At 34.5% G+C, this 27104-nt stretch overlaps 1 protein-coding gene across 3 annotated transcripts; it reads right to left on the reverse strand.

Moving 5' to 3' along the window:
• Window positions 1-1467: 1467 nt before the first annotated feature.
• Window positions 1468-25685, reverse strand: slc7a2 (solute carrier family 7 member 2). Of its 3 annotated transcripts, none has more exons than XM_056472820.1 (12): window positions 25452-25685; window positions 22825-23199; window positions 22587-22742; window positions 19913-20078; window positions 19683-19819; window positions 19369-19591; window positions 15625-15764; window positions 11806-11908; window positions 7231-7430; window positions 6956-7122; window positions 4557-4665; window positions 1468-3113 (listed from the first exon to the last, which is right to left on the reverse strand). In XM_056472820.1, exons 2-12 carry the CDS (start codon window positions 23192-23194, stop codon window positions 2959-2961), a joined length of 1926 nt encoding a protein of 641 aa, XP_056328795.1. In that variant the 5' UTR covers window positions 23195-23199; window positions 25452-25685; the 3' UTR covers window positions 1468-2958. The 3 variants fall into 3 exon arrangements, with proteins under 3 accessions (XP_056328795.1, XP_056328794.1, XP_056328796.1); XM_056472819.1 differs by having other exon boundaries at window positions 22825-23212; window positions 25452-25684; XM_056472821.1 differs by lacking the exon at window positions 15625-15764 and adding an exon at window positions 14865-15001 and having other exon boundaries at window positions 22825-23212; window positions 25452-25682.
• Window positions 25686-27104: the final 1419 nt, after the last annotated feature.

The following is a 27104-nucleotide window of genomic DNA, read 5'->3' on the forward strand; positions in this document are numbered from 1 at the left end:
TCTGAGATTCACTAATGCCCTCTGCTGGACTGCAGGTAATCCTGCTCTTGCTTTTGGCCTGATAAATCCAGTAGTTTCTAACTGCAAAGTCACAGTGCCAAACACCTCATCTGTTTCAGAACAGACCATAGTCTATTAAAGGCAAGCCTACAACATTTGGTCAAAAAAAAAAAAAACGTTTTACGGGTGTGCAGGACATAAGATGGTGTCAATAAAAAGAGACCTCACTGCTTTTGTGGGAAAGAAGTTTGTTACTCTTAATCATTAGATTTGGTTTGATCTATTTTTATAGTCTACACAAGAAAAAAAGCTGTTATATTAGAGAAGTGACAGATAATCTTGCAAGAATCCAATTTTTAATCCTTTCTATATTTTAAAAGCTTTTTACATTTTTTTATTTTATTATTATTTTTTTTTTTGCATTCCAATTGCATTATGGGTCATTGATCTGTGCTCTGGCAGCTTTTGATGTCTAGATATTTATGTTTCTTAAAAATTTGCTAAAAATATGTTGTCTATATACAACAGGGAAAATAAGTATTGAACAAGTCATGTTTTTTCCTGGGAATAATATTTGTAATGGAGCTATTGGCATGGAATTCAGCCAGATTTTGGTAAAAACCCAAATAATACAAACATAAAAATAAATAAAAATCAAATCAAACATATATATGTATATGTATACACACACAAATATGTATATATTTATGTGTGTATTTTATATATATATATATATATATATATATATATATATATGTATATATATATATATATATATATATATATATATATATATATATATATATATATATATATATATATATATATATATATATATATATATGTATATATATATATATGTGTGTGTGTGTATATATATATATATATATATATATATATATATATATATATATATATATATATATATATATATATATATATATATACATATATATACATACACACACACACATACATATATATATATATATATATATATATATATATATATATATATATATATATATATATGTGTGTGTGTGTGTGTATGTATATATACATACATATATATATATATATATATATATATATATATATATATATATATATATATATATATATATATATTATTATTATTATTTTTTTTATTATTATTATTATTTTTGAAACAATATAATACTTCAAATTACAAACACAGTTCCAAAAATGCAGACTTGCAGATTTGATCTTACAATCGTAGGCATGCCAAGTTGCCATGAAAGACGTCATATTCAATGTATTATGAATCGGTATTGCCTTGCTTTTAGTTTGCCTTTAAATAAAGCATATTTTGAACAGCAAGCATTACTAGAGAATTACTCATACAAAATAATATGCTCTAATAGATAAGATCTACACACAATAAACCAATAATCATCTATCTAAAACTATAATAATATTAACTTCATATCCAATAATGTATATATGTTTGTTTAAAAAAAGAAATCTTTTATTGCTTTGTATGAAACCACTCTGCAATGTTAGGACAATGGCGTAATCCACACTTTACTTCCATCACTAAAAAAGTTTAAAACAACTATACACAAGCAAATGTAAAGAAACTAATACATTCATGCATTAGTGCCACCACAGAAGAGCATTAGTTAGCAGAAGAAACACTTTCCATCATTAAACGAATTAAACAGATTGTTTCTAACGACGACAGCAAACGATTATTATTCGTCAAAAACAAAATGAAAGTCTCTCTGTGAAGTAAACAAATATAGAAAGAAATCAAAGTGAATAAACGAAACTGTACAAGACAAAACACTGATAACATGTCCTCTTCAACGTCTTCAAACCTTTTGGTTGTTAAACAACAGAGTGACCTACTGTATGAATACTGTAGAATGTCCTGTCAAACATTCAGTGCTAATACATGTAACTGGGTAAAAATAAGGAACTAGTGTTCAATACCAGAAAGCATGAAATAGTGTTATCTGAGCAGCTTAACATCTCTGGTACATTCAGAAAGATGTAGTCAATAGAATTAATTCTAAAACAAAGTTAGACCATTATCTGCACTGAAAAAAATATCTGTTAATTAATTATCTGTTGTTTTCCGTTTGTTTACGGTTGTGAATTGCATTATGGGAGTTTTATCTCTGCTCTGTCCACTTTTTATGTTGAAAATTCAATTCTACAGTTTACCAAAGTGACTTTTACTGACTTTTTATTGTAAAATTTTCATCAAAATCTTTTGGAGGAAAGATCAAGGTCCAATAATGCAATTAAAAAGCATAAATAAGTGTGTGTGTGTGGGAGACATGAATCACAAAATATGGAAAACTGTCCATTTACAGATATTTTTAGTGTTAATATCCCACAGTATTCAATAAGGAAACTTTATTACACATTTGTCCCAACTAAGAATACTGTAAAAAACATATTATTATTGTTTTTTTACTTTTACAATGGAAGTAATCTTGAGAGACTGACTGCAGAAATCATAATACTTTTTTGTAATGGAAAAAAGCCACAAGCTTTCCCTTTCTCATCCAAACACTGAAATCAAATCGCTCACACACTGAGGTTTGTCTTCCAGGGATTGTAAATATTTGACAACCCTTCAATGCTATTTAAAAAATGTCTTAATATTGCGATGAGAAATTCAAGTACAAAAATCATTTGGTCACTATTCATTATTATCTTAAACTACCATGAATATAAGTCAAATGCAGTTTATATTGATTTCCATTATATTTAGGATCATTTATATAATCGAAGCATTGGATTTGTCAGATCGTACTCCCCTAATTACCTACTGTACTACATTATAAGCTCGCATCAGCAGTGAGAAGTGTTTCAGTAATTGTTCATGACGGCAGTGACTGAAAACACCGAGCTTACGTCTGTCAGCCGGCTGGTCAACGCTGTGAATAACAGCTATAGTTAAAGTGAGAGTTGGTCTTCTGCTCTTTAACATGGGCTGGTCTTCTCTGTGTGTGTCTTGTTCTCCACAAAACCTTCAGTTCCGGTCAGTGTCTTTTTCTCTGTCGCGACAGCACAGTTCTGCAGATGCCGCTTGCGTTCATCACTGTGCCACATTCCATAGCCGAAATAGATAAGAAAACCTGTGGATTGATATCAAAGTATGTTTGCCAAAATGATTTCTCAGTCATAATTTATTTTTAAAAAGAGTTTAGATCAAAATGGGAATATGCAAATGATGACAATTTTTTTGTAATACACACAAGACTTCAGTAATACAATAAAGAGTATTTATTAAGCTTTATTAGTGTTGGTTAATAAAATATTTGTGCTGTGGAAAGATTAAATGTGATTAATCACATCCAAAATAAAAGTTTGTTTTGCCATAATATATGAGTGTGTATCATATATATTTATTATGTATACACTGTCAAAAAAAATGCCGGGTCCCACACAATTCATTCATACTGTCCCAGCACAAATACATTAAATTAACGCAACTAATTTAGGTAGATTGAACAATTAAGTTTCCCCCAAAAATCTCCAGAATTGTGTTGTTTCAGCTTATTTTTAATGCAGCCCAGCTTATTATGGATACGTACCCCTTTATACATTTCTGGACAGGTCACTGTGTATGCTTTTTCAGATCTCAAATTTCTCTCCAGTGCCACTCATGGCCAATCTTCATAAATCCAATAGAGGCCACTGTTGAATGACTGACCGGCCAACTGACCAAAACCCCCACCCACTACCTTCCCTATACCCAACTGATAGTGTTTTCAAAAGCACCGACTGACCCAGCAATCGCAGTAGTCACAATGATCCTGTGTTGCTTGAATGAGTCATTTGAATAAGCAGCAAAAATTTTGTTATATAGATATTTCCATTTATATATCAATTGTAGCTTATACATATGTAATCTATATCTAAATATAAATAAACATTTTCTCAAATATATGAATGCATGTGTGTATTTATATATATACATAGTAGATATACACAGTACACACCTAAATTATGTCAAAATAAACCTTTCATTTTGGATGTGATTAATCGTGATTAATTTAGCACTAATAAAAATGACCTGTCTATTAAAAAGCATGTTGAAACTAAGTTAACTATACGATTCTGAGGTTCTGAGGAAATTCATATTACCTAATGTACATTACAACAGAATAATTGGAACCTTATTGTAAGTTTCACAGCTATCCCTGTTAGGTTAATCAACCTTAATAAAAAGGTTAATTTAAGAGGTGATTGTTGTCAAAACTTTTAAGAAGCTTCTAATATTAAAATTAGATGAAGGGAAAGTTTACCCAATAAATGAATCAGAGGCATTTTGTACTGTAAGGATTCATTGTCAGTTTCCTCCAGCATAAACCTATATAAACCAACCTGAACCTACACTGAAGTTTGTGCTAGTCTAAGCGGGTCATTTCAGCAAGGTTTTTCTTACATTCAATTCCAATCAAGTCTGATTTTCAAGTGAGCAACCTTGAAACGTCAACGAGAACTTTTTCGATTAGTTTGAACGTGGTTCAGGATTGCATCCTGTGTGTGTGTGTTTACACAAAGATAGCACGTACCTATGGCCATCCAGATGGAGAAACGGATCCACGTGTCTCCGCTGAGCTGAACCATGAGGTACACATTGACAAATATACTCAAGATGGGGAGAAAGGGCAAAAGAGGAACCTGAAACCAAAAATAAACACGGCTTCAAACATGTGCTTGACTGCACTCCACTCAGCACTCACTAATGAAGTGACCCAGATGAAAAAAAAAAAGAAAGAAAAAACAGCGAATGTTGGATCATTCGGGTCAGATCACTTTGTTTTTCATGTCAGATAAGGAGAGAACATAGAGTGCTTGACAAACACAGATATTTTATACAGGCTATTACCCTAAAACCGGTGCAGTTCTGGGCAGATACACATCAAGATAAACACACTTTTAACTTTGGGGCACCTCTGATAAATAGACAGTTCAGTTAAACTTTATTGTTCACGGTACTCTGTTATTATATAAATGACTTTGCAAACACATGTCAGCTAATACTTATAAGTATTTTTAAGTTGCATATTTATAGTAGAAAGGCTGTTCAGTAACCATAACAACACACTTTACATGCCAATTTGCACATAACAGCTGCACATATAATGTTGTATATAGTAATAAACATGTACATACACTTTGTACATGTTGTCAATCTGTATATTTGCACTCACTACTTCTATTTTTTTTTAAATATATTTATTATCTGTTTTTTGTCCTGTCTCTGTAATCCTGTTGCACTGTAGAAGCTCTGTCACGAAAACAAATTCCTCGTATGTGTGAACATACCTGGCAATAAAGCTCTTTCTGATTCTGATTCTGATAAAAATAGTGTTAACAGATAAACAGCCAGTCAACTAATACACATGAGAGACTTGTGAGAGTTGCAAAGTTACTCCAAGTCAATAGAGTAACAGGAACCGTCTATTTAAACTCTTACCTGAAACCTTGACATTTTCAATTTAAAACAAGACTTAAGTCGGAATGTTGCTACTCATTTTCAATACAATGGAGTCAAATGGCTGTCAAGCGCCAATAAAAGAGCTAAAAGAATAATAAAAATACCTTATAGCAGTTTTATGAAGATATATAACAGCAGAATTTATACTGGCCGTTCATATGTCTATTGTATGAATATATATCCTCACAATTAAATTTTTTTTGCAATTCTTCTGTATTTAAACAGTATAATTTGTATATAATTTGTAAAACACAATAATACATATTTCAACAGGATGTGTTTAATTGATCATGACCATAAATATATTTCTAATTAAATTATAGATGGATATAACAGAAACAATTTGTAGAAGGATTGTAAAGATTTAACAACAACATGTAACACTGAAAGCATTTCATAAAGGGATAGTTTGTCCAAAAATTAACATTTTCCCTTACTCACACTCAAGGGATTTTGTGCTTTCTTTTGTTGAACACAAAACTAGATATTAATGCGAATGAACTTTATGCGCAAAACTGGATTATCGCTTTAAAGACGTGCGAATAAAGCAGCGTTACCATCCAACGAGTCAAAGCGAACAAAATCGTCACTTCCTGATTAACTGGCGCCAAATATCGACAGTAAAAACTGAATTTACTGTGGTAAGAGAAGCTGCGTCAATCTTTTCTTCATCTAATAAATGACTTGCGCCTCTGAAGGCAATCCTGACACGCAGTGAACGCGCAGTGGCGTTTGAAGGTGTCAGACGCATAGCACAGACGCTCTTGATTCTGGAGGTCATTAATAACACTAATACTTAAACGGTAAGCCGTTTTAGAATGACCAAAACAACAGTTCAGATGGTTTACAATGTGCTCATCCTGCTGGTTTGTCCATTCATACACAATTTCATCATCACATAATCTCTTGTAACAAAATCACATGACCTTTTTTAATGCGTATATTGAATTTTGTTCGGTAAAAGTGTTTCGATCGTAGTTTATGCGCATCTTTTATCGAATAAAACGTTTATTCTACTTAGTTATGCGCAGAAGTTTTTTTATGCGCAATTTTAAAACTTATGCGCATCATGGCGTTTCCATCAACCGGTTTTTTATGCGCATATGCAAAATGCGTATAAAAATAAGTGGATGGAAACAGCTATTGGCTGCTTTTTTCAACATTCTTCATCTTCAGTTTTTCTCCCTTTGTGTTCAACAGAAGAAAGAAAGATTGTTAAATCTATCTTTAACTGAAGACAGATAAATGATGGCAGAATTGTCCTTTTTGGGTGAACTATTCCTTTAAGCAGCAAATCATCTATTTTGAATGATTTCGGATAAATCATGCAACACAGAAGACTCGAGTAATGATGCTACAAAAATAAATGAAATTTCAACTATATCAAGCTATAAATCAATTAAACTGTAATTATACTGTAATAACACAATAATTATATGTAATAAGAACAGTTATGACTCCTGGACTTACCATAAAAGAAACTTTCTTCCTCGTTTGAGGTTGTCTACAAATAAGAAGGACACATATGATGAAGATGAACAGCGATGCGGCTAAAACTCCCAGTGCCCAAAGCTCCATTGCAATAATGGCCTGTCCATAGTATGTGTTCAGTGTGCTCACAACACACACAACCAGCACTGCAGGAAAACACACACACACACACACACACACACACACACAGATTTAGTCTCACAAAGCACATGTGAACTTGTCCAGTAAAAGTGTCAGTTTGCTGCTGTTCAGACCTGTGATGATCACAGACACGTTGACCACACTGGAGGTGTTTTCAGTGGGCAGCAGGGGAGGATGGAGCAGAGAGCGCAGCGTTACTCCTCCATCCTTCAGCATGTTCAGATGAGACTCAGACTCTGTCAGTTCAGACTCGCCGACCTCCTCCTTCCCTTCACTGATCCTAGACCTCTCAAACGAAGCATCTGGCTGATATCTGTCATGGAATACTTGGTTGTTTACATCATGTAAATACTGATAAAGATACAGTTCACCCCAAAAAAACATTTTGCTCACTGTTTACTCTCCCTCAAGTGATTCCAAACCACTATCTTGAGATTCTTTCTTCTGTTGAACACTAAAGATTATATTTTGAAGAAAGCTGAAAAACTCTAACCATCAACTTTCATAGTAGTAAAAACTAATACTATATAGGGCAATGGTTACAGGTTTCCAGCTTTCTTCAAAATATCTTCTTTTGTGTTTAACAGAAGATCAAAAACTTAAGCAGGTTTGGAAGAAGATTGAGTAAATGATGACAGAATTTTCATTTTGTGGTGAATGAAACTCTTTAAAGTATGTGCTTTAAAACAAAACTGGAACACTATAATATTATTTTGTTAAATGTGATGAACACATCATCAAACTATTATTAATTCTACTAAGACTAAGATGAAAATTGTCAATAAAAAAGTTTTTGTTTATACAGTTTAAACATACATCTTAAAAGTGACAGATGACCACTAGATGGCAGTCTTCTTTAGGCATTCTTTAGGTACAGGTTGTATGTCCCATTTATGTCAGAAACATATATCTCCACGTATATGTCAGAAACATATATTTCCATTTATGTAAAACACGTATATGTCTTATATATGTAAGAAACATATATGTCCACGTATATGTCAGAAATATATGTCCCAAATATGCCATAAACATATATATCCACATACAGTAGTCAACATTTGAAGTGGATCAAAAAGGTTTTTCAAAAATGTTCTTAGACAAGAATGGGTGTTGTTAAATAGTATTAGAACAACTTTGATTAAAGGTCCTCATCCACTTCAAATGTTGACTACTATATATGTCAGAAACATATATGCCCATATATGTAAAACACATATTTGTCCCATATATGTCAGAAACATATATATGACAGAAACATGTATGTCCACATACAGTTGAAATCAGAATTATTTGCCCCCCTGTTTATTTTTTCCCCAATTTCTGTTTAACGGAGAGACGATTTTTTTCAGCACATTTCTAAGCATAATAGCTAAGCATCTAAGTTATTTATAATAAATGATTTATTTTATGTTTATCAACCTCAAATTTCACATTGTCATTATGGGGTATTGTGTGCAGAATTTTGAGGAAATAAATTAATTTAATTCATTTTGGAATAAGGCTGTAACATAAAAAAACGTGGAAAAAGTGAAGCGCTATGAATACTTTCTGGATGCAATTATATAATACTATATAATAGTAATATAATTACACATTTTTCTTTGTTTACCCCATAAGGAGCTGAGTTTCCCTAAAATGAAAATCCTAAAATCGTAAAGTAATAAAACAGTAAAGAAAGTACGGTAAAAAGCTGTCTTTCTATGCATGCACAAACCCTATTGAGTTAACTTAACTAAAAGTTAACTTAATTGTTGTAACTAACTTGATTGATTCTTTTTTCAATATTAAAATGATTAAATAAGCTACTGCAGATTATTTGAGTTGTTGAAGTGTGCTTTACTTTTGTTTTCCTGATTTTTATTTTTTAATTTCAATTTAACGTTTATGTTAACAACATACAATACTTGATATAGCTGTCTTGAAACATGTTTTTTTGTACAGTAAAATAAATAAAAAATATTTTTGGAAATAGGCACATTTTACAAGTCCCTATAGAGTTAAACAGTTGGGTTTTACCACGGCTTAATATACTCAGCCAATCTCTGGGTCTGCTGTGGGCACTACTATCTAAGCATAAATCATTGAATAGAATTAGATTATTAGCATCTCACTTTAAAGAAACTAATTTGTTTAAATCTTTTTCCTTTTTAAATAGGTAGTTCACCCAAAAAAATAAAATTGTCATCAGTTACTCAACCTTTACCAGTTCAACACAAAAGAAGATATTTTGAAGAAAGTGTAACCTGTAACCATTCACTTCCATAGTATTTGTTTTTCATTCTGTGGAAGTCAGTAGTTACAGGTAAATGATGTTAAACAAATATATATTTTGCTAATGAATCAAAGAAACACTGACTTTTGTCATTTCTTTACCTATATACTTTTATTTACAATTTTGATTGGGTGGGTAATAAATAGTACACCACCTTTTTTAGGACTACACCACTGGTTGGAGACTGCAGAAAATTAAAATCCTCATAGATTTGTGTCTTGATTTATAACAAGAGTAATTTAACACTGTTAATTGTCCTTGACCTTGAGCATTTCAGTGAATTAGCAAGAACAGCAGCCAAGGAAATTGCTGTATTTTAGACTATATTTGCATATGTGATATGAGGGTATATTGAGATATACAGTTAAAGGCAAAATCATTAGGCCTTCTGTGACATTTCCCAGATTAAAAAAAAAAAAAAATTTACAAAATAGTTCATTCATTCATTTTCTTTTCAGCTCAGTCCCTTTATTAATTTGGAGTCACCACAGTGGAATGAACCGCTAACTTATCCAGCATGTGTTTTTACATAGCGGATGCCCTTCCAGCTGCAACCCATCACTGGGAAACATCTAAACACACTCATTGCCCAATTCACCTATATCACATGTCTTTGGACTGTGGGGGAAACCAAAGCACCCGGAAAGACCCACGTGAATATGGGGAGAACATGCAAACTCCACACAGAAACACCAACTGACCCAGCGGAGGCTCGAACCAGCGACCTTCTTGTTGTGAGGTGATCGTTATACCCACTGCCACCATGTTGCCAGCCACCATGTTGCCCAGCAAAATAGTTGTAATAACTAATTTAGTGTGTCTTTGCCATAGTGACGGTTCATACTATTTTACTAGTTATTTTGCAAGATACTAGTTTAAAGTGCAATTGAAGGTTTGACTAGGCTAATTTAGGTAAGTTCATTTAATTAGGCAAATCACTGGACAACAGTGGCTTGTTTTATGCCCAATCAAAAAATAAAACATCTGAAGGGGGCTAATATTTCTGACTTTAGTATTATTAAAAATGGCTTTTATTCTAGCCAGACTAAAAAAAATACAAATGGAAAATTAAAAAAAAAAAATAATAATAATATATATATATGTGGACTAATAATTTAGTTCAGCTGTTCATTGACAGACATCAGATGTCATGTTTATTCATAAAGGTCAATGTTTTTCTCAAAACGGTTTTATTCAAACAAAGTTTTATGTATTTCATTAAAAGACTTTCAGCACTGATTATATTTTATATAAAAGACCCTTTTATATACACAAGCATACAAAGTATACTTCAACTGATAACCTGCGTAAATACAGGCCCTTGGCACATGCACATCAGAAAAAAACCCTTTTTTTTCCTGACCAAAAGACCAATAAAATATTATTTAAAAGAGAGTTGTTACGGGGATCTTTTTCTCTCACACATGCAGTTGTTCATTGTTTTTGCCATCATCGTTAGTTATTTGTTGTTCCTGTTCCATGTCCAAGTGTTGACACATTGTGGACAAGCTAAGCAGTACAAAAAGAAAGCACGTGTGCAATCTGGACAAACAAAGTTTGTACGGTTAAAAGTAGACTGCACATGTACACAGTCTGCACTCTTGATAAAAACTGCATAATGTAAACTGTGCACGCAATCTGTGAGATTTATTTTTATTCTCATGTAAATTTATTTTGACTTAAACATTTTAGATATGTGTACAAGAAATTTATTTAGTTATTTTTGATGTTGAAAAGTTAAAATACAGTATTTTACAGTGGCAGTACTTTTTCTGGTATTTATGGACATAATATTTTAATTCAAACTAATACAGTGTCAATACTTAAATAGAAAACAATAGATATGACAATAGAAAATCCTTTTTTACAGTATAGTCAAAAATAGTTTAAGTATGACTCTGGATCTACATATAAAAAAGGAAACTTTCTTCCTCATCTGAGGTTGTCTGAGTTTTTTGTTTGACTAGTTACACTAAGAAACATACTTACACTAACAGTATTGCTGTCAGTTCAGCAGTGTTTTCCATTTATTTACAGTTATGAACTCCATTATGGGGCCTTGATCTCTGCTCTGTCAACATTTGACATTAAATATTCAACAGTTTTAATACTTTGACACTGTAGTAGTTTAAAATAAAATATCATGTCCATAAATACCAGAGAAAGTACTGCCACTGTACTTTATTTTTGTACATTTTGTCATCAAAAAACATAAAAAAAAAATAAATAAAAAAAAAATAAATAAATGAATAAATACATTTCCAGTACAAATATTTAAGTCAAAATAAATTTACATGAGAATAAAAGAAATAAATAAAATAATAAAAAATAAAATTATATATATATATATATATATATATATATATATATATATATATATATATATATATATATATATATTATTCTTACTAACCTGAGTATAAGAACACAAGCAGCCACAAGGGAATAAGCCAGCAATGTTCCAATAGACATCATATCCACCAGCGCTTTCAAGTCGAACAGAAAAGCCATGATAGCTGTTAATATGAAAAAAAGCTGATCAGCTGAAGTTTCGAAATAATGGATTAAAAGCATAACAGACACAAACTAAATAGCAAATCGCAAACATACTTTATTTACAGTGGCCCCAACTTTTAACAGATTTAAGTCACAATTAAAATGCACACATTTTATAGCACAATAATCTAAATAATAACTTTTTTATTGAAATGTTTTAAGAAATATTTGCATTTAAAACCTTTGAAATGAAGCAAAATTTTAAATGTCAAATCTGTTTATGCAATGCCATTCATGCATTCATAAGTGTGACTTTGTTGTCAAAAACATAACACAACAACACAGCATGCATTAATCATTATATCATTTGTATTCACTGTGAAAAGCCTTATTACTCAATTATGAAATTTCCAAAATAATCTATGTGTATATGACAACTGTAATGTACTAAACATCATCAATGACATATTGATACTGTAGGATTTAAACAAATAAATCAACCGTCAATACTGATTCATTCATTAGTGAACAACTATAAACTCAGGATGTGCTAGCTCTGATGAAACCCACAGCAGATGTGCCCTGTGACTTCATATACAGCTGTTCAGACTTCCCTCACAGCAAGAAGACAGTGTACACTAACAAGCATTCCGCGTTACAGTATAGGCTTAACATGTGCTGTGGGCAGGGGGCTCTGAAAAGCAAAATCTGCCCTGCGTCCTCATCCTCTGAATAAGCTTCCCCTCTGATTTCCCTTTCCTCAGAAGTGCTCAGAATTCATAAGCGACCACTGAGTGACTCCTGCTAGCATCAAAGTGCTTTTTTCACACTGTAGGAGAATCTCTGCTTTCCTACAGCTGTCTGCAGTGTATTACACATCTGCACCTGACATGAGATGTAGTCTTCAGTGTCACAGGATCCTCCAGAAATCATTCTGATGAGCTGATTTTGGTGCCCAAGAAACATTTATTTTTCTTAATGTTCAAAACTAAGTGCTGTTTGTTTGTTTTTTTTCTATTTTGAATGCTACAATTGATTTTTGTTGGGAAACACACGGAGGAATAAAGTTAACTTATTAGCTTTTACAAATTTAAGTGGACTGAACATAAAACAATTAAGTAGTGCCCCCAAACAACCTCAAGAATTGTTTCAGCTCATTTTAATTGGTATTTGAACAAACAGCAAATGTAATTTTTGAGTTCATAATAAATCAATGAATTTGATCATAGATAAAGACCTTTAACTTATCGAAAGAGATGGTAAATACAAGTGTTCTTTTGAATTTTTTTAATCAAAGTTAAATTTAGTTAACTCTGTATTTGTTAGCCCATATCTTGGAGTCTTTTTTTTTTGTCATTTTAATTAAACTTTTGCCACAAATTCTCATTAATTTCCATACCTATTCCTATTGTGACTTATTCAAAATCCCTTACAGAAAATGTATCATGGTTTTCTTTTTTGTTATTAAATATTAAGACTATTAAAGTTACAGTTTATCCCAAATTTTACATTTATTGGTTCCAAGCCTTTATTTTCTTTTTCATTTTGAGTTTCTTTTTTTGTGCTGGACCTAAAATAATTAATTATGAAGAAACTGGAAACCTGTACCCCTTGGAATCCATAAAAGAAAAACAAATACCACAGAAGTCAATGGGTTTCCAGCATTTTGTTCAAAACAGAACAAAAACACTGGAACAAGACTATGGTGAGTACTTTATGAAAGAATTGTAATTTTTGGGTGAATTATCCCTTTAAAACAACACTAACAATAACAAGAAATGCTTTTTAAGCAGCAGTTCGTTCAATTTGTGAAGGATCATGTGACACTGACGACTGGAGTAGTGATGCTGAAATTCCATCTTTGCTAATGTAGAAATAAATCGAAAGATGCTTCAGATTTTAATAATATTTAATAAAATTACTGTTTCAAATTACGATAACACTTTAAAATAATGGTCCATTAGTTAATGTATTTACTAACATTAACTAAGTATGAATAATCTTGTAAAGCATTAATTAATCCTACTTCAACATTAGCTAATGCATTATTATTAAAATTATTAACAGTTAACATTTGACGATGAGTTAACATGAACTAATATAAACATGAACGTTCTTTAACTTAAATAACATTAAATAACTTTAACAAATTTGAATAAATACCATAATAAATGTATTACTAATGGACTAAATGCACAGCTAGTGTTTTTCAGCCACTGATGAACCTCCGGTGAAAGCTTTATGTGACTATTTTAAATTTTATAAGGTTCCTTTTACAGCATCTGTTGTAATGTAATTCAAATTTGATCAGTTAAATAGACCTAAGCATCTATTTGGTTGTTAAAGAGTAAAAAGAGACGAATGACTATTTAATCGCAGGCACCATCATTAGCAGCAGGCTAGCACAGAAACTCCATTAAAAATACTGGGGTAAAATGAATTTCCATATTTTAAAGACATGGCGTGGAAAAATATAATTGAATGCAGTGCTTCTTGTTTGGTCTGATACCCACTTTATATTGTATGTCAGCCAGGCAGTGAAGATCGCTGTTTTTTAAAGGAATCAAATCTTAAACACAGCGATTTTGTGTGGGATGACAATTAACCTGAAGCCCTGGGGCTGGCTGACTGAAATTAAAAGTCTGTGTGCATATACCCTATTATTTGTTCATGTTAGTAAATACATCAACAAACTAATGGACCATTATTCTAAAGTGTTACCCAAATTATATAATCTTTCAAACTTGACCTAACAGTTTCTTTATCCATCCAACTTTACCAATTACTTTTTTGCATGCAATAATGAACCTTTGCATAGTTTTACAGAATGAGATTTAGCACCACCTTCACCAACACCACAGTAACAGCATGCATCCATTTGCAGCCCCCTGTAATTAAGCAGGCACACTGCACCTCCACCAGGCTGACACAAACACGAAGGCAGGCCATGCACGGCCTACTTCACTCTTAGCTTACCCGCAGTAGTGCCTGCTGCCATAGTGGCAGCCACTGGCGACTGACGCTTACTCAGTTTGGAAAGAAATCTGAATAGCACGCCATCTCGTGCCATGGCAAACAGAATGCGGGGCAGGGGGAACATTGAGCCCAACAGGCTAAAAACAAAAAGGAGTCATGGTTCAGACACCTGCAACTCTGGAAGAAAAAGAACATTTTAACACCGGCAAGTGTGAAGGAGCAAATACTGGTCAGCAAATATTGGTCAGATGGGTCCAATTTATAGTGTTGGAATATACAGTGCCTATAGAAAGTCATTATTCCCTTTTAAAATCTTTACCTTTACATTACACCCTGCTTTCAAAAGACCTTCGGGATAATGTTGTAGAAAGGCAAAAGTAAGGAGAAGGCGTCAAAAACATGTCAAGAAAAGTTATTTAGAACGTAATTTGATTTCAGGCTGTATGACAAATAAAGTCATTATTTCAAAAGGGTATGATGTTTTTTCACAGGCACAGTATGTATTAATTTAATCCATATCTATATATATATATATATATATTAAAAATATTGGTTTTTTTCACAGGCCTTTAATTTATCCAGTTATGATTTTAGCATATCCTGATATTTTCTGTTTTTCAAGGTGAGCTAGAACCCTGCAATCGATGAATTGGATATTTATTCCCATAGAACACTTTCTTACAGTAGATTTAACTTTTTCACATTTGCCTGGTGGATCACATTGGCCTTTTAGCACAGCAATCATGCCTTCGTCTCTCACCTGCAACTACACCTGAAGACATTGTTGCAATAAGAGGGGTCTTCGTCTTAGGATTGATTTGGGCTAACACTTTGAAAAGCACCCCATCCTGTGCCATAGCATAGATTACACGCGGCATTGGGAAAATGGAGCCCAGCAGACTGCATGTGAGCAAAGACATCAGCAGAAGCAACGGGTCAATTAATTACATGCTGCAGACCTGATCCCAAACACTACTGCTGTGCAAATGGTTGCTTTTATTTTAAAGTCAACATGAAATCTGAAGGAATCAGTTATAGATCACATACGGCTGCGGCCGGAACTATTTTTATTATTTATTAAATTTCCTATTAGTTGTATTTTATTAACATCTACCCCTACCCTAACCCTAAACCCAACCGTCACAGTAATATAAAAACAGATCTGGATCTGGAGTCTTCTCTATTAGTATAGCTGATTAATCGCAAGAATTATTTATATTATGTATTAAATTTCCTATTGATTGTATTTTATTAATGTCTACCCCAAACCCAACCGTCACAGTAATGTAAAAACTGATCTGGGGTATAGATCTATAAGTATAGCTGATTAATCATGTGGATGGATGATAACAGTCTTCTGAGCCTACCAGTAGGCGCAGAAGGCCCCCCCACATCTAACAGCTGATAACCACTGATAACGCCCATTCAATCGAGTGATAACATTCAAAGCGGGTGCCTACTAATTCTAGTGAGATTCTAAAATATGCATTAGATCCCAGACAGCCGCAGGCCGATGTTGTTTTGTTGCCCTCATCGAACATGGACCTTCAGCAAGCACTGAGGCGGTTTGCTGCCGTGTGTGAAGCGGCTAGGATGAGAATCAGCACCTCCAAGTCCGAGGCCATGGTGCTCAACTGGAAAAAGGTGGTTTGTCATCTCCAGGTTGGAAGAAAGACCTTATACACCAGGTGGAGGAGTTCAAGTATCTTGGGGTTTTGTTCATGAGTGAGAAAAGGATGAAACGTGAGATTAACAGGCGGTTTGGTGTAGCGACAGCAGTAATGCGGACGATGTATCAGTCCGTTGTGGTAAAGAAGGAGCTGAGCTGAAAGGCAAAGCTCTCGATTTATTGGTTAATCTACGTTCCTACTCTCACCTATGGTCATGAGCTTTGGGTCATGACCGAAAGGACAAGATCTCGGATGCAAGCGGCCAAAATTATTTTCCTTCACAGGGTGGCAGGACGTAGCCTTATAGATAGGGTGAGGAACTCTGTCACCCAGGAGGATCTCAGAGTAGAGCTGCTGCTCCACCACATCAAGAGAAGTAAGCTGACATGGCTCGGGCATGGAAGGCCTCGGGGAAGACCCAGGACAGGCTGGAGGGACTATGTCTCTCAGCTGGCCTGGGAGTGCCTCGGGATCTCCGCAGAGAAGCTGGGGGAAGTTTCTGGGGAGAGGGAAGTCTGGGATTCTCTAATAAAACTGCTGCCCCCGCGACCCAGCCCCAGAAAAGCGGTGGAAAATGAATGAATGAATGAATGAATGGCTGCAGGAGAGGATTAGTGAAAGGCTGCAGTGATCATTAACCCTGGTGGACTTTTGATAGTAACAGGACGCTTGACATCCTTTCACCTCAGTTTAAATTTAATTTCATTTAGGAGTATATCTACTAATAGTCACATTTTAATAATATATATATTTTTTAAATTGACTTTTTTTACTTTGTTAATGGTATAATGTAAATCACTGTGCTTGTTTAGATATGTTTGGGGCTCTGACCAAATTTCTTTAAATGACTAGTACCAAAGAAGGTCTGCCCTCAATAATTTATTCATTGAACAACTGGATAAGAGAAAAACTAAAGTTTTTTTCCATGAGCTTTCATCAGTGACTTTGTTGATGGTAAAATATGCAATCTGCCTAAATATCTGTATCCTATTAAGACAAATAAAAAAACACAAAAATTCTTTTATGGCCTTGAATGGCCAGAATTCTGAACTTGTTCTTACTGGATATTCTGTTTGATTTTAAAACAACATATTCAAATAAAGTAATATAGGTTGCCAAATGCTTTTTCATGTTGACTTTAGGGAATATAAAATTTGACAGCACATAATCATACAGAACTTAGAACCAGCAGAAGCAAATGGGATCAGATGTACAGTTAAAATCAGCTTCATTTTTTCCTGGGAGTATTGCGCACGAACTATAGGTTGTGGTGTTGATATTTTTAATGTTTATATATATTAATGTTTTACTAAGTATATAATTACCATGGTATTTGTTATGGATATAAAAGATTAATAGTGGTAGATTCAAGGTAACAGTCGGCCGGTAAAATACCAGGGGCCGGTTGCACCAGCAGTGTGTAGGTTAAAACGTAGCCTGGATTTGTGACTTAAAGGGACACTAAGTTACACATTACTAAATATTTTTGAGTTGTACTGCTTAAGTTTAAACGTAACGCTACATTCCAACTAAATATTTATATATACAAAAATATTTATGTATAACGGTAGAAAAGAGTTGACAGCGAAATTAGTTTAGTGACCCACTGACTGCCTGGAGCTCAGATGTGCCCATATGCTGCAATGCATTCCAGAGTGTGTGTGTGATCACATGATGTGCATTTTCAGCAGTATAGTGTGGACGGAGAGTTGTTCAGAAACGCTGAGTGAAACGACAGTGTAGACGCAGATTGTTTTCATTCTAAAACGTTGTTTTAAAACTAAAATGTATTACTGTAAACAGGGCCTTCATTTCCTCCGCATTTTTTTCGGTTCATGAAAGAAGTTTTATTTTCTTTCAAGGAGTGTTTAGTGTTTACTGTATCCATCAATTAAAATGAGAATTTCTTTGTGACAGTTTTTTTTTTCCTGCTCTTTTCCCTTTCATAAGTAAGATATAAAAAATATTTAATGTTTTGGTAACTTTGTGTGCATTCATGGCTCGCGGTGCAGATGTGTGCGTCGTCTGTTATTAGTGACAGACTGTAATTTAATATGCTGTAAAAATGTCATTTATAATTTCATTGTCATAGGGTAGTAATATATAGATGAATTAGTAGCAGAATTAACGATTTCAATGCTTTTTATTGGATATTACATCATTCAATGCAACTAAGCATGACGTTACGGAGAGCTTACGACCTACTAACTACGGTTTGCCCAAAGAGCATGTGGTGCAACCGAAGTAAGAACAAATTTTGTTACAAACTAGCTTGTAGTTACTAAGCCCCTAGTGTGAACTTTACATTCCAGTTTAAGAAAGAACTTACGACCAGCTGGTGCAACCCTACCCAGCACATTTTTAACATAATTTAGGCTAATATCAGAATAAATCCAATAATCATTGGCATTAGCACTGCTTGAATTAGAGGATTGTTGCGAGATATGAAACAAAAGTCCAGGAAAAAACGAAAAACACAAACCACATGACAATTTTGTTCTGAAAGAGAGCGACTATAAACTTTGAACATCTAAAAGCTAATGATGTGATTATTGATATGCTACGTGTGATTATTTACACATACGCTCTCTTTCAAACAAACCACTATCAAAAAGTCATTAGAGATGCAAAGCATAGGAATCAATCCACCACAGACCCAAGAATGTCATACAAAACAATTAAGAAAGAGCTGTTTAACTGAACGACAAACAAATGACAAAATGAATAAGCGCACTTTTATGTAACTATTCACAGTGTTTGATGTGAGCATGCTGATTTAATATACAAGCCTTGGCCAGCAAAACTGCATGAGGAGCACAAAGAAAGATGTTTACCTGGTTGAAAGAGCACAAAGCGATCCCGCTGCAACTACATATTTCGCAGGCCCCCAGCCTACATATTCAAAAGCCAAAGGTAGAGGGCTCTTCTCATCCAGCAGATAGTAGGGCATCATGAGGGTGAGGGCTGCTGAAACACCAAAGTAGGCAAGGAAGCAGACCAGAAGGGAAACCACTATACCAATGGGAATGGCCCTCTGGGGATTCTTCACCTCTTCACCTGGTCAGAAATAAGAAATATCAGAACGCCTGGAACACAATATTAGACACAGGAGGAGTGGAAAATAACTGTATGATATGTTATTAAATACCTGTGGTTGCAATACAGTCGAATCCCACAAAGGCATAAAAGCATGTAGCCGCACCAGCCAGTGTCCCGCCAAATCCATACGGAAAAAAGCCTCCCGCCCCATAATCGCTGGTGACATTAGCAGCACTTGAGATGTTTCTGAGAGTGAAGTGAATAACATTTGAATCAATATGATCCATTAGGGTGAATGAAAAGACAAGGAGTTCGAAAGAAACAAGAAATGTGTTCCACCTTTTGACAACTGTGATATTTATGAGTGATTCCTCTGATATGTTCCAATTAAGAGAGTCTCCTTTGACAAATCCAGAGATGATAACGAACATGAGCACAAGCACGTTTACAGCTGTGAAGATTTTGTTGACCCAGGCTGATTCCTTCACTCCGAAGGAGAGAAGACCTGTGGAAAAATGAACACTGATATTCAGCTTGGAGTAAATGCATGTTCTTGTTCATATGGACCCACATTTCCAGGTTTCTCAGTAGTGGAAGTCATCATAGTTGGGGACACTTCGAGCACAGTGAATGGGAGAGTACAACAAATAATTTTTTTACAATCTTATTTGCTGAATTAATAAAAGATCTACACCACAATGGTGTTATCAAGACTTTCAGAGAAAATATTAAAATTGTGTGAGACTGATAACGCCAGTCAAGAAAGAACAATATCATATTCACTTAATATCATATTTTACATTAGAAATACTTTGCACAAGCGGTAATTCGTTTTTTGTAATTAGATGCAAAGATGATACATACGTGAATACATATGTGTTCATATTTTTTAACATGTTTTTTTAAAAGATGCATTTAGTTTTGTTCTAATTTTAACAAAGTTCATACATTTGCATTTATTCAATTAAGCAGAGACAAATGAGGAATACAATAAGCAATCCTTATAAAGCAGGCATGAAAAGTGATAGCAATACTTAGTGCAAAATATTAAAGAAAAACAGGGTGGTGTAGCTGTGGTGTCAAAACCTGGAAGACTAATTCACTGCTGGTTCACTCAAGTATCTAGTTTGTTTTTTATAACATTATCCATTGTCAGTGGTGTGAAGTAACAAAATACAAATACTCAAATGACTGTAATTGAGCAGTTTTTCTCAGAATTTATAATTTACTAAGTAGTTTTAAAAATCTGTACTTTTACTTTCCCTTGAGTACATATTTAGTGCTGTATCGGTACTTTTACTTCACTACTTTCCTTCAACCTGCAGTCACTACTTTATTTTTTTCTTGTCTATGGCGATTGGAAAAATCAGACCTGTGATTCCTGTCCAATCAAATCTCACATAGAAGGTAAATTGCCTCATAATGAACTACCTCATAACTTCCTTATGAATGCAGCAAACTGTTTGGAAGCATTAAAAGTGTCCTAAAGAAAATGTCCAAAATCTTTACACGCATTGACCCAGAGACTGTTTAGAATCATGTCACTGATGAGAAGATGACGGATGCTTACTGTATGATGACTGTAATGGTCTTAAACATCCACAAGCACAAGACTTCAACATGACATCAGATTGACGTTGTACCCCAATGTCGTTGGGACGTTGCGTTTTGTTTGTTAAAAAAAAATCTGGTTGACATCAGAACCTAACGTCAGGCCAACGTCAATGTCCAACAACCAACCTAAAATCAACGTCTAATGATGATACAGCTTGATGTTGTGTGGACTTTACCACAATGACGTCTTTCAGACATTGGATTTTGGTTGCCATACCTGACGAATAAATGTCCGTATTGGACATCAATAACGTTGTCCTTAGACGCTGGCTAGACATTGAATTTTCTTTACCTGACGTCACGACCTAAATCTAACCTAATATTAACGTCTTATGATGTTCTGTGCCTGCTGGGCAATAACTAAATGCACTACAGAATGTTACGTTTACACACATCCACAAATTATATGTACACGCATCAGCTTTTTACAGTGTAATACTCACTACTCATTACTCTTGAGTACTTTTGAAAGGGCTACTTTTTACTGTAATATTTACAACAGATACTTTTACTCTACTTGCACTACATTTTTAGGCATGTAATGGTACTTTTACTTAAGTATGATTTTTCAGTACTCTTTCCATCCCTGTCCATATGTTACATGTTGTGAGAATGTGCCCCAATACAAGGTATTTATACTTTGTTGCATTGTATCAAAACACATGGAATACAGTCAAAAGTCATCAGTCATTAACATCCTTTTCATTTACTTGCTTTATGATGCAAAGTGTACTCATGCTGCACTGAACTGAAGTAGTAAATCAGAGTGTAAAATATTTTTGGAAAATAGTCAACAAAATCAACAAGTGCTCACAGGATGTTTACGAATGTACAGTACGTTAATACCAGGTGGAAATGGTAATGCTTTTCAGCTGGCCACTTTTGATCAGATCATACCAGGTGTAAACAGGTATGCACATACCAAAATGCACATTTTATGTTTACTTGTTGATTTACAAGGGTCTACAATTCACAAATACACTGTATTTGAGTGCATGAGATTTCAGGGTGGTCCCATTCAACATTTTAGCTTCCAGAAGAGTGCTCATGTGACTCTTAATATACTTTTAGGCGTTACTAGACTCTTAGGGATTAGGGATTATAGTAGCCTATAAATTGACAGTGTTGTACTTATGGTCAGTAGACTGTTGTCTGACAGGGGAACTGTCAAAATAAGGTTTATAAAGAAGAATGATGAATGGTACTTTATATGCAGTTATTTATAGTCAACAAAATGTATAAGTATAAAGTTTAGCCTTTATTTAGAATTGTAAAAGGGAAAAAAATTAAGTGAAGCAGTTGTGAATTAGTCTTCAGGGTTTTGATTTCACTCTGTAAGCAGCAACATTTTTTAAATATTAATAATTGAATGGATTTACTAACAAACTTTTTGTTTTACCTGACAGAAGTAAGATCAGGCAAACAGCAAAGAAATCCGGATACTCTGCCAGGCCCGGCAAACTCATTTTGAAGTACATTTTGCAGAACTTTTCAATGTGACCCCCTATAATCTCATCAAATGTTCCACTCCAGGCACGTGCCACACTGGAGGTGCCTGTCCAACAAAACATCAGAAGATATTGATAAATAAACTCTGATATTTGATATAATATCACTGATTTAACATTCATAATTACCTATGACGTATGACAGAATGAGGTTCCAACCGGTGATGAAGGCCCAGAGCTCCCCTACCGTCACATAGCTGTACAGATATGCAGAGCCCGTTTTGGGTACCCGGGCACCAAACTCAGCATAGCACAAACCAGCCATCACAGATGCTAATGCAGCGATGAGGAAGGACACCACGATGCTGGGACCAGAACTGCCTTTGGCCACCTCTCCAGCAAGCACATAGACACCGGCCCCCAGTGTGCTTCCAACCCCCAGAGCAATGAGATCAACAGTGGAGAGGCAGCGGCACAGCTTGGACTCCTCCAGACAGCCCTGGTCCACATTCTTCCTCCTCACAAGGGAGCGACCAAATGTGAGGCAATGTTCTAGCATTCTTCCTGTTGACACAAACTGTCAAATAAATAAGTCAGTACACAAACTCTTGATTGTGATGCTCCTCCAACAGACATTCTGCTGACTGTAAGAAACTTTGCATGTAGTAACGTATTTTAATAAACCCCTAAGCTACCCTCAAAAACAATTATGTTCGCTGTTTGTTCAAACTACTTATATAAAATGAGCTGAAACAACACAATTCTTGAGTTTTTTGGGGGGACAACTTAATTGTTTTATGTTCAATCCACTTAAATTTGTAAAAATGTATAAGTTAACTTAATCTCTTCATGTTGTCACAACTCAAATCGATTGTGTGGAACCCAGCCTTTTATATAGTGAACAATCTACAAAGATTCTAATGAGAGTTAGTTAACATATAGATTTAAAGTTTCTTATACTCATGTCTGAAGGAGACCACCAAAATGAACACATATGCAAGTTGTGCATGTTTTATAGATAATATGTCTATAATTAAGTTAATTGATTATGCAAAATCAATGGTATTGGAAACAAAAGTGTAGCTAAAGCGTGTAAAAGAATATCTGTATTATTATAACACTTTAACCTTTGTTCTCACTTGCACATGTCTGCAGTTTAAGCAGGTTTTAGCATTGCCCAATGTAGAATAATGCTAAAGCCTTAGGCATTATTGCATAATAGTGGGATAAAGTGCTTTCATTTTGACAGGCGTATGTATTTGGCAAATCGCTTATTGGACGGTGTGCTTTCGTGCAGTTAAAGAGTTAATGTTGTGGGTGTTTTCACTCGTGCATTGGCTTACAAGTTCATTACGAGAGTTCATTATAAAAGCATTCCACCTGATGGGTTTATACGGAATGAAACACACTTGCAGATTTATATTGCACATTTTAAGACAGTCTCTTTAGATACATTTTAAAAATTTATATTTAAAATATATATATATATGTGTGTGTGTATGTGTATGTATGTATACTTTTTTAAAATAAAATCTTTAAATACTACTGCTCAAATATTTGTGGTCAGTAGAATTTTTCTATTCAAGTACTGCTTTTGATCAGCAATATATTTTCGATATTTTGACTTTACTATTTTTCTAATACTTCTGTAAAAATGTTGTGATTTCCACAAAAAAATATTTCTGATGTTGACGATTGTAAGTAATTTTATTTGAATGATTTCTGAAGAATCGAGTTACACTGAGGTCTGGAGTAATTTAATGAAAAGCTTATCTTTGCCATAGCAGGACTTTATTAAAATAATATTAGCATGTAAAACAGCTATTTAAAAAATAATATTACCATTTTGCTGTATTACTGATCAAATAAATGCATCAAACTTTTTAAAACTAATTTTCAGTGATAGTGTTCACACACCCAAACTTACAAAAGAGAGTTTTAATATATTTTTTCTAATTTTGCCTCTAAATTAGATAGCATATCAAATTTGCACTCAAGCTGCATCCCAAATAACCTCTTTTACATGTTTATAGAAGATTTGTCACATTGTGCTGCATGTGACCAAACATCTAGGCATTACAATGGCATTAGCATTACACTGTGTCTGCTTCCAACCTGTAAAAGGTGTTAAGGAGGCCAAGATTGACATGTATGAGGCTGTACCTGTGAGCTGTAGCCCTGAGCGCTTATCATGCTTTATGAAGCCCAACTTGACAAACAACTCTAAAGCTCAGTTACACAACTGCGTATTTTAAAGCTAAGCCAGACATTAATCTGTGTTTGGGTGACTTAATATAATTTATACTACAGTAACCAGTACATACTTTGCTCATGCAATTGGCTAGTTTATTTTCAAAAACAGATAACTCAGTTTTTATTTTATGTTTTGCAAATAGAACTCTTAAAGACATAGTTAAACTCAAAATGTGTCAACATTTACTCACCCTTTACTTGTTTCAAATGATTTTGAGCTTCCCTCTTCTGAACACAAAAGAGATTCTGAAGAAAGCTAGAAAGTCTGTAACCATCGGCTTCCATAGTATTAGGTTTTCCTACTATGGAAGTCAATGCTTAGAAGTTTTCTTCAGAATGTCTACAGTAATATTCAACAGAGTAAAAAAAAAATTGAGGGTGAGTAAATAATGCGTAAGTTTTAAGTGCAGGCACAATAAAAAAAACATGACTTTTCACATATGAACCAATTAAAAGTAGTTCAATGTATGACTATATGTAAATGCACACGCAATGAGTAATTCAATTCTAAGAAATCATCTAAAATAGTGTATTTGATTAAAAATACAGATACTAAAACTCACCGCCTGATGACTGACTGGCAGCTGTAGGATCACGCTATGGAAGTAAAGTTCCTATGGCTTTCGCCCAAATACACAGGAACACACCCCCAACCACACACAGCTCTCAGGGATCTCCACTGATTTCTTTAAAAAGCTCACAAGCTCCAAGTCAGTCCTTCCCAACTCCTGTCTCAAGTTTGCCCCGTCCTTCTTTAAGCTCAAATGACATGTCAGCCCACAACCGCATTGGTTTTACTGCCTACTTTTCTCACTCCTGGTTTGTCTTAACTTGCCCTGCCCCCTATGAGGAGGACTGGTCTGGCAGCTGTGTGCTGCCCCATAGAGAGAGACTTGCACTTCACAAAGTGGGAGGCAATGCTAATATCACAGGTCAGCAGGGTTTATGAAAAACCTGTGTGTTAATAATGTAGTTTTTTTTTTTTTTGAGAAAGCCCTCATGGCCCGAGTAAGTCCCAGCTGTCAGTGCACTTACTGACTGCTGATAAATGGTTAAGCAACTGACATTGACAAACATTGAGACAGACAGATCTGTTTGCCTAGTGTAGTTCAGGAAGAGTCGCTAAAAGCATGGGCGCTGATTGGACAAAGAGCTATCACAGGTAAAGGGCTTTAATGGAAGATTGTTTTCCTTATATATAAGCTCATAAAAACAAAGATACTAGGTCAACAGGCCTCTCCAAAATGACAGTAGCACCTACGTCACAAAGCTGATACAGGAGAGACTGGGGGGATTGTCATTCAGTGCTGCATTTACAGAAATGATAAGCACAAAGGTTCATCAGCTGTTCATCTACTTGTTAATGCAAGTGTGTAATCAGCCAATCACATGGCAGCAACTCATGTGGTCAAGACAATCCATTGAAGTTCAAACAGATCTGCAGATCGGAGAGAAAAAAAAGTGGTTTTGAATGTGGCGTTGTTAATGGTGCCAGACACTCTGACCTGTGTATTTCAGAAGCTGCTGAACTGCTGGGATTTTCATGTGTAACCATCTCTAAAGATTGCAGAGAACTGTAATATCCAGTGTGTGAAAGCATCTAGTGTGTGGTCGTTCTGTGGGCGAAAATGCCTTGTTAGTGCCAGAGGTCTGAGAGGATAAACAGACTAGAAATGCTACTACTCAATCACTCATTGCAACCAAGATGTGCAAGATCAACTGTATGAACACACAACAACCTTATAGCAGATGAGCGTCAGCAGAAGAAGAGCACATCGCTTCCATTCCAGCTATAAGCACATAAAACTACATCTACAGTTCATTGAAATTGAACAACACAAGCCTGAAAAAAGTTAACTGGACTCAAATTCTGAGGCAACTATTAGATGCTAGGCTCACTGTTTACTTAAGGTCGGGTTGGTGGTGGTGTAATGGTGTGAAGGATATATACTTGACACACTTTTGGCCCCATACACTTAAAAAAAGCTGGGTTCAACACACACGATTTGTGTCAAAGACAACATGTTTTTTTGTTTTTGTTTTGTTTTTTAACTTAAGTGGATTGAACATAAAACAATTATGTTGTTCCAAAATAACCTCAAGAATTGTGTTGTTTCAGCTCATTTTAATTAAGTAGTTTGAACAAACTGCAAACATCATTTTCTGAGTGTAGTAGAATACCAAGGGTTAGGCTTAAGCCCGTTTTCTTTTTTTCC

Source organism: Danio aesculapii, chromosome 14 (genome assembly GCF_903798145.1).
Source record: "Danio aesculapii chromosome 14, fDanAes4.1, whole genome shotgun sequence".
NCBI lineage: Eukaryota > Metazoa > Chordata > Actinopteri > Cypriniformes > Danionidae > Danio > Danio aesculapii.

Excerpts from the sequence above, each read along its gene's own strand:
- slc7a2 (XM_056472820.1), bottom strand. The coding sequence starts at position 23,194 with ATGCTAGAACATTGCCTCACATTTGGTCGCTCCCTTGTGAGGAGGAAG. Across the intron at positions 19,592-19,682 it reads CGACTGTATTGCAACCACAG|GTGAAGAGGTGAAGAATCCC; the intron begins GTATTTAATAAC and ends ATTTCTGACCAG. Across the intron at positions 15,765-19,368 it reads CTTTGTGCTCTTTCAACCAG|TCTGCTGGGCTCCATTTTCC; the intron begins GTAAACATCTTT and ends GCTCACATGCAG.